General features: G+C 36.7%; 1 protein-coding gene across 1 annotated transcript; it reads right to left on the bottom strand.

Moving 5' to 3' along the window:
• Window positions 1–453: 453 nt before the first annotated feature.
• LOC135113768 (uncharacterized) lies at window positions 454–8,995 on the bottom strand. The gene is made up of 6 exons (XM_064029353.1): window positions 8,837–8,995; window positions 2,102–2,243; window positions 1,871–1,976; window positions 1,421–1,605; window positions 807–906; window positions 454–671 (listed from the first exon to the last, which is right to left on the bottom strand). The coding sequence occupies exons 1-6, from the start codon at window positions 8,916–8,918 to the stop codon at window positions 537–539; spliced, it is 750 nt and encodes a 249-aa protein (XP_063885423.1). The 5' UTR covers window positions 8,919–8,995; the 3' UTR covers window positions 454–536.
• Between the last annotated feature and the right edge of the window lie 308 nt (window positions 8,996–9,303).

Below are 9,303 nucleotides of genomic sequence, written 5' to 3'. Positions count from 1 at the left end.
GCGTGTGTATGTATTTCATTAAATTAATCTTTGTTAAGTGTTGTGGTCAATAAAATATCTGAATCTGAATCTGTGTGTGTGTGTGTGTGTGTGTGTGTAGAGGCAGGAAGAAGCTCAACTGGTCGACTTTGCAGAGCCATTATACCATGACTTTAATTCACATTGAGTTATCATATCTCGACCCAAAATGTTTTCAGTTCACTCAAGTCACTCAGTCTCTTCAAGCAATGTACCTAGCGTCTCGATTAAGATGATACCTCAGAATGTATCCTTATATTTTGGTCTAGCTCTGCTTAAGACACATGGAGAATTCAGTATTTTTTTGTGTGCTTTTATTACTATTATTATTATTATTATTTTTATTATTATTATTATTATTATTATTATTATTATTATTATTATTATTATTATTATTATTATTATTATTATTATTATTATTATAATTAACAATAATTATTATTATTATCATTATTATTATTATTATTTTAAACAGTGCTTAATATCAAACATCCAGTTTTGTGTCCTCAGCAACATAGCTAGAAGAGGCGGCCCCAGGCTCCATTTTCTCGACGTCCATCCACTTTCATCTTGGGCGCCTGAATCTTACGCCCAGACCAACAGCCCTTTCTCACGGACTTGATGCTGTTGTCCGGAATGCCAAGCGATGTCATCTATAAGAAAGATAACCATATTACTAAAATCCACGTGTAACCGATTCGAGGTTCTATAGACAGGAAATAGTAGCTATTAATGATGTTACTTTGCCACAAATGCGATATATGAGGAATAAAGCTGTCCACACTTACGGCGGGATAGATGCCAAGGTCGAGAACTTCGCCATTAGGTCCCACATCATGATCAGTTTCTGGGCCAACACACAGTCTGTCTCCGGTGTATCCTTCGCCACTAAGAATATGAAATATATATACATATCCAATGTCTAAGTGAACCCGACTATACGCATGTGTACAAGCAATACTATGTGTGTGTGCGTCTGTGTGTGTGCGTGCTGAACTTTCTGCGCTTATTTGTTTATCTTGAGAGAGCATAAGGTATGAACATTTGTATACAAGATTAAATATCCCTACTCTTCTAGAACCTACGAAGTATGACTGTATACTATATATATACGTGAAGATGGTCTCCGATGTATCTCTAAGGATATGAAATATGCATACAGATCCAATGTCTAAGTCATCCCGACTATACGCATGTCTATAAGCAATATTGTATGTGTGTGTGTGTGTGTGTGTGTGTGTGTGTGTGTGTGTGTGTGTGTGTGTGTGTGTGTGTGTGAACATTTTGCGCTTATTTGTTTGTATTGAGAGAGCATAATGTAGGAACATTAGTATACAAGATTAAATATCCCTACTCTTCTACAACCTACAAAGTGACCAGTGTGACTTTATGCCATATATACCTGAAGATAGTCCAGTAGCTTTTCCCAGTTACGATGAGCGAAGAGATCCTGCCCGTCATTTGACCAAAGTTGGAATTGTCACCCACTGCAAAAAACTCGGCAGCCGTGAATGAGTTGCCCTCATAGAACGTGATGGTGTCTGCGTTCAGATATTCCAAACTGCCGACGAAGCGTAGTGAAGATGTCTGGAATGAGAGAAGAGAGAGAGAGAGAGAGAGAGAGAGAGAGAGAGAGAGAGAGAGAGAGAGAGAGAGAGAGAGAGAGTTATCCGTGTCATTCATTTAATAAGGAGAAACGAGGAAAGGAACTATATATATATATATATATATATATATATATATATATATATATATATATATATATATATATATATATATATATATATATATATATATATATATATATATATATATATATATCACTTATATGGTCACAAACTGAACCACTTACGATGTCACGATATTCACTGGGAAAGTTGACGGTAACGCCAATGCCATGGACGAAATAGGCTTTCCCCGGCGAGAGGTTGTATTGGTAGTTTTCGTAGTAAATCCACCTCAAGGAGAGAGAAAGATAAGATAAAAACAAAAAAAGAAAAACAAAAACAAATTTGGTGGTAATAGCTGCATACGTTTTAAGCTCGCTCGTAAAAAAAAAAAAAAAAAAACTGCAATGACTCACATGCCAGTCTGGTGTACGCTAGCGATGGTGTCATCAAAGTTGTAGCTGTATAAATCTGGGGCATAGTTGTCGAAGGTGACGTAGTAACCGTTTAAGTTTGGGTCTTCGTAACATGTAGTAAGAGACGGAGATGCCCGCGCTCCTGAAAAAAAAATAAAGAAATAAAGAAATAAAAGAAAAAAAAACATATATATATATATATATATATATATATATATATATATATATATATATATATATATATATATATATATATATATATATATATATATATATATATATATATATATATATATATAGTGTATTCATTTATTTTTTTTTGCGCATGAATTATCATATATTATCATTTTTCGTTCCGCTTAAGGATACAAGTGGATTATGACAAGTTGTAACATAATTTTACTTTTAACAGTTTCTTATGTTATATAAAGGAAAGTGTAACTCTACAAAAATAAATAATAAAGTTAAGAAAAATGAATGAAAAAGACGGATTTGGTGGCGTATAAGAGGGTCACGTATCTTTTTGCTCGAAATGAGTGCATGGAAAGTGACAATAATTTATATTGTTTGAATCTTAATGCAATTTTGGAGGCATGTACGGGAATAAAGGAAAAAGAAAACAAAATACGAAAAGGAACTTAAGGGGGAGTAAGACGGAGGATGATTTTTTTACGCAGCATCTTCTGTCATCAGCCTCTGATATCAAAAGCTGCTTACCTGTCTATCTTACATATATGTCTTCATTCTATCTATCTACCTATCTATCTATCTATCTATCTATCTATCTATCTATCTGTCTATCTATCTATCTATCTATCTATCTATCTATCTATCTATCTATCTATCTATATATATATATATATATATATATATATATATATATATATATATATATATATATATATATATATATATATATATATATATATATATATATATATATATATATATATATATATATATATATATATCTTTTTTTCATATATTATTTATTTATTTATTCAAGAAGGGCTTTAGCCAAGAACTAAAAGCTAGTGAAGAGAATGATGAATAAGAAGAAAAGAGAGAGAGAGAGAGAGAGAGAGAGAGAGAGAGAGAGAGAGAGAGAGAGAGAGAGAGAGAGAGAGAGAGAGAGAGAGAGAGAGAGAGAGAGAGAGAGAGAGAGAGAGAGAGAGAGAGAGAGAGAGAGAGAGAGAGAGAGAGAGAGAGATTAAATATGCATCCTTTGATGAGACGATTGTAAAGCAAGTCCAATATTACCTCAAGAAGTCCACTGAAACATACATTTTCAAATTACAGGTAGGCAGAAATAAAATAGACAGTTTACCTGCAAAATTAAAACATAAATGAAATAAAGAGATAAATGAATGAATGAATAAATAAATAAATAAATAAACAAATAAATAAATAAATAAATAAATGGAAGACTGAACATAAGAACATAAGAACATAAGAAATATGGGAAGCTGCAAGAAGCGACCAGGCTTACACGTGGCAGTCCCTGTATGAAATATACCTACCTATTTCCATCTATTATCCCCATCCATAAACTTGTCTAATCTTCTCTTAAAGCTCTCTAGTGTCCTAGCACTAACAACATGATTACTGAGTCCGTTCCACTCATCTACCACCCTATTTGAGAACCAATTTTTTCCTATCTCTTTCCTAAAACCTAAATTTTTCAAGCTTGTACCCGTTATTTTTTGTTCTACCCTGGTTACTGAGCTTAAGAATTTTGCCTACATCCCCCTTGTTATAACCCTTATACCACTGAAAGACTTCTATCAGGTCCCCTCTTAACCTACGTCTCTCTAAAGAGTGTAAATTTAACAGCTTCAACTTCTCCTCGTAAGGAATACTCCTCATCCCCTGTATCCTTTTAGTCATTCTCCTCTGTACTGATTCTAATAGACCTATATCTTTCCTGTAATGTGGGGACCAGAACTGCACAGCGTAGTCTAGATGAGATCTGACCAGCGCCAAGTATAACTTTAATACTACTTCCGGCCTTCTACTTTTAACACTCCTAAAAATTAATCCTAGTACCCTATTTGCCCTGTTTCTGGCTTCTATGCATTGTTTCCCTAGACGGAGTTCAGAGTTAACTATAACTCCTAAATCTTTCTCGTACCCTGTACCTACCAGAGTTTGTTTTTTAATGTGTACCTATTGTGTGGGTTTCCTCTACCTACGCTAAGCACTTTTGCATTTATTGATATTTAATTGCATTTTCCATCTATCCGTCCATTCATTCATTCTATCTAAATCTGCCTGCAAGGCGATGGCATCCGATTCTGATCTAATTAATCTACCTATCTTTGTGTCATCCTCAAATTTACTAACATCACTACTAATTCCACTATCCAAGTCATTGATATATATTAGAAATAACAATGACCCTTATACTGATCCCTGTGGCACCCCACAAATTACATGACCCCACTCGGATTTCGAGCCGTTTATTACCACTCTCTGTCGCCTGTCACTTAGCCATGACCCTATCCAGCCTAACACCTTCCTATCTATCCCGTGTGCCCTAACCTTTCTCAGGAGCCTTTGATGGGGTACCTTGTCAAATGCTTTGCTAAAGTCCAGATATAAGATATCATAACTATCACCATTATCTACTGCCTCATACACCTTACCGTAAAAACTTAACAAATTTGTTAGGCAAGACTTCCCCTTCGTGAAGCGATGCTGTGACTGATTTATCAAGTTATGTTTGTGTAAATGTTCCCTAATGTTCCTCGCTATTATTGACTCTAACATTTTACCTACAACTGAAGTTAAGCTGACAGGTCTATAATTAGACGCTAAAGTTTTATCTCCTTTCTTAAAGATGGGTACTACATTAGCCTGCCTCCACATTACTGGTACCTCACCCGACTCCAGTGATTTCCTAAAGACAGAAACTAACGGCTGACTAATAATCTCTTTACATTCCTTAAGTACTCTGGGATATATTTCATCAGGTCCTGGTGACTTGAACTTTTTAGCCTATCTATCTCCTGTTCCACTATCTCCCTAGTTATGGAAATATCTGTCAGCTTCTCATTCCCATTTCTCATTCTCATAAGGCTTATTTTTTAATTTTATATCATGTAGTATTATTCTCTTCATAATTTAAGTTCTCTATATCTTTGTATGTATTAGGGAGGAAGTATAATTAAGCTGGAAATATGATGAAACAAGTGGAACTTGAGTGGGCAACAACACATTCCAAGGAGGGAAAGGCAGAGCGCCTTAGGTTGAGATATATTTCATCAGGTCCTGGTATCTTGAACTTTTTTAGCCTATCTATCTCATGTTCCACTATCTTCCTAGTTATGGAAATATCTGTCAGCTTCTCATTCTCATCTGCTCTAAACACCTGTTCACTACCTGGCATATCCTGCATGTTTTCCTGGGTGAAGACAGTTAAAAAATACTCATTCAGAAGTTTACTAATCTCCTCACCAGAACTAACCAGCTCCCCATCTGCTGCCTTTAATGGACCTACAGTATCCTTATTCTTCGTCCTGTATACCTGATAAAATCCCTTGGGGTCCGTCTTCGCCTGGCTGGCTACCTTTAATTCATAATTGTTCTTAGCTTTCCCCGTTAACTTCCTGACTGTTCTAACTAATTAATTATATTGTGTCCTTAAAACCTCTCCTGCCCTTAATCTCTTATATATACTTCTTTTACGCCCTATATAATGCTTTAACCTAGCAGTCATCCATTTAGGGTAATTTTTTTGTGATCTTATTGTCCTATACGGGATGTTTGCTAACTGACCTGTATGAACTTTACGAAATATTTATACAATTCATCTACATTTACCTCACGTAATCCCGTCATTGCGGCCCCTACCATCCTCTCCACTCCCTCAGCTATTCGCCTCGACCCCACCTCTCTCATTTCAGCATGACCTGATATTCCAACATACTCACACCTATCTCCCCCTTCCTCTTTCCTCCTCCCCTTCCGGACAAATCTTCCCTCCTCTTGTCCTACACACTCACGCCTCACCTCACCTCTTTCATCCTGCCTTATCTCTCTAAACTCCGCCCCTGACCTGACCTCACCCTGCATCCTTTGCCAGTCCACTCTTTGGAGGTACCTTTTTAATTCTTCAAAATCTGCTCTCTTAAAGTCAGGTATTTTACTAGTGTTTTTGTTTCTAACAGTTTCTTCCCATTCTAAATTGTACTTAATTTCCCTATGGTCACTGTTACCTTGCTGTCCTCCAGCCTCTACCTGCGTGACTGCTTCCTCCCTGTTAGTAAGAATTAAATCTAGAATATTATTCCCCCTTGTGGGTTCTACGACTACCTGTTTAAAAAAAAAAATCCTGAATTACCTTAAGAAATTCCTCTGCTTCCTTGTTACCCACAATCAGACTCCAGTCGATATTCCTAAAATTAAAATCTCCTGCCACACATACCTGACTGTACCTGCCTGCTCTAATTAATTCCTGCCACAGTGAGGTGTTAATTTCGTCTCTACTGGTCGGTGGTCTGTAAACTATCCCTAGTACTACTGACTGCGATCCTTCCTTAATATCTACCCATATCGACTCTGCTTTGTTATATGTTTTAATTCTACTGTTAATACAACACTGTAATGTGTCCCTAACGTATAACGCGACGCCTCCTCCTCTCCCGTAAAAGGCCTTCGACAAAGTCCACCACAAACGTTTACTGATTAAACTAAATCACATGGTATCCAAGGCGACGTGCTGAGATGGGTAGAAAACTGGCTAATCAACCGTAAACAAAGAGTTGTTATAAATGGAGCATCCAAGTAGACTAACATAACCAGCAAGGTGCCACAGGGATTATCTTCCTTGTTTATATAAACGACATAGATGAGGGTGTTACTGATATGATATCGAAGCTTGTTGATGACAGCAAAATAGTGGATATCGTAGTCTCAAATGAATAAGTAAAAAAAAAAAAAGTGCAGAACAATCTAGACAAGTTGTCAGAGTGGAGACAAAACTGGGAAATAAATTTTAATACAGTGTTTCACATAGGCTATCGAAACGACAAAGCAAAGTATATTTTTGAATGGTACTCGACTTACAAGTGTAGACTGCGAAATTGATTTAGAAGTAACAATATTGAATAACCTAAAACCTCACCAGCAATGTTCAGAAGTCGTAAATAAACCAAATAAAATAACTGGCTTAATCGGCAGATCATTTGAATATAGATTTAAAGATACAATCCTCACTTTATATAACGTCCTGGGTCGTCCCTTTTTGGAATACTGCGTTCAAGCATGGTGCCCCTATTACCAGAGAGACATAGATAAATTAGAACGAATTCAGCGTAGAGTAACAAAAAAATTATACCAAGCCTAGGAAACAAATCATACGAAGGTGACTTAATACAAGTGTTTAAGTAAAATCATCAAAGGCATTGATAACATGGAATGCAGTAAGTATTTCACGTTAGACTATTCAAATTACACGCGAGGAAACGGTTGTTGTGAAATCCTATCATGAATCTTTTTTTTTTTTTTCATCGTGTCGTCAATTTATGGAATGGGCTTCCTCGGGACGTGATAGATTGCAATACCATAGAGAACTTTAAACGACATCTTGATAAATATTTTGCCTCAAATCCGCGGTTAACAGCGTTTGTTTGTTAGAGTTAAAATCTCCTTGCCTCCATGAAATGGAAGCACCTCATTTAATATATTTCCATTTTACATTTAAAAATTTTCTTCGTTTTCTTTCTTTCTTTCTTTTTTTTTTTTTTACTTTTTTTTCCATAAGGTATTTATTTCCGACCTGTTTCCTGCACGGCTTATGCCGGAGGATGTGGAGGATAGGGAGAGATCCTTTTGGTTTGCTGTTCTTTTCTTCTACTATCACCTAAGTAGTCTTAGGAGGGGTCAACTGGGTCTGTTGTGGCCTGTATTTTTATGTAACATTTCTTTAGGTCTATTTGATTAGCAGAGGCAAAATATCAGGATCATCTGCGCTTAGAAGGATCTTCATGAGGAATTTGAGCCATGGGAGAAAATACAGATATGAGGTTATGATCAGAGAATCACAATGGAGGACACTGACTGAAATTCATAAGGGATATGAGTGTGGTACAACACTAAATGCACAATGTCATGAATGACATTAAAGAGTACATCACCGGGTTAGTTAAAGCCAAATCTGCTGGTGAACAATGAAGTCCCCCAAGATGAAGATTTCTGTGAAAAGGAAGTGGGACAGAATGTGCTGCACTTTGGAAATGAACCAGTCGAAGAATTTCTCATAATTAGAAGAGTTAGATATACAGCACAGATACATTTATTCTGAGAGTGACTCTAAAGTCTAAAACCACTTAGTTAAAAATTCGGAAGATGTAAGAGCATGGGCACGAGAGCAAAGGTATGTCTTCGCTCACGTAGACGCAACATCCAGCCTTGAAATTTAAAAAAAAATAGAGAAAGTAAGAGGAAAGAAAGAATGGGTTTCTGTCAGTAGAGTGTAAGTAGAGTAGTATCAAATGGAAGAAGTTTGTCGTCCTTTGAGGGCATGCCGTAATTAACTACTTGTGTTGTGAAACACAGAGGAAACGTTCACGAAGGTCACATCACCAACCTATGCCTGTGTTTTGCATATAACCTCCATGTGAGCTATTATTATTTTGGGCAAGTGTGTACTCCCTTCTCTACACCATTATGGCAATAAATACCCAGTAATGCCCAGCAAACTAGACATGATTCATCTACTGCGTACATACATACCAAGCACGAAGACAGAGATAATGATGAATGTCTTCATGGCGTCGTTCTCGGACTGACTGATGTCGAAACAGTGAGAATCCATTTATATACTCAGGCATGTGGGTAGGGATTCACTGATAGCAGAGGGTGCATGAAAAACGTGGGTGTATAACATTCAATCTATCCAATATAAACCATCGTTTTCTGGAATTTCCTAGCGATGACGAAATAAGGTGACGGGTGATATTGGTAGGTGTTTATCGTTGATGAAATTCATGGGTAATGAGAAACAGAGATAGAATGCTAGACACGACACTGTCGCCCACACTTTGCTTTATGATCATACTCGGAGTGGAACCCAGTATCGAGACACATCGGATGTCAAGACTCAGAGATCCGCGGATGCGGATGTGTATGCGGATGTCACATGTACACGTTTTGCGGATGCGGATATCAGTTTCTATCAAATAGCAGATGCGGATACCAAA

The sequence above is a fragment of the Scylla paramamosain genome, chromosome 26 (genome assembly GCF_035594125.1).
Source record: "Scylla paramamosain isolate STU-SP2022 chromosome 26, ASM3559412v1, whole genome shotgun sequence".
NCBI classification, from domain to species: Eukaryota; Metazoa; Arthropoda; class Malacostraca; order Decapoda; family Portunidae; genus Scylla; species Scylla paramamosain.
This window is presented reverse-complemented; position numbering and strand designations above follow the sequence as displayed.

Bases quoted from the DNA above. Each gene is read 5' to 3' on its own strand.
- LOC135113768 (XM_064029353.1), bottom strand. From the start codon at position 8,918: ATGGATTCTCACTGTTTCGACATCAGTCAGTCCGAGAACGACGCCATG. The intron at 1,606-1,870 runs GTAAGTGGTTCA...CTCTCATTCCAG, and splicing joins CCAGTGAATATCGTGACATC to ACATCTTCACTACGCTTCGT. The intron at 672-806 runs GTAAGTGTGGAC...TCTTTCTTATAG, and splicing joins ACCTTGGCATCTATCCCGCC to ATGACATCGCTTGGCATTCC.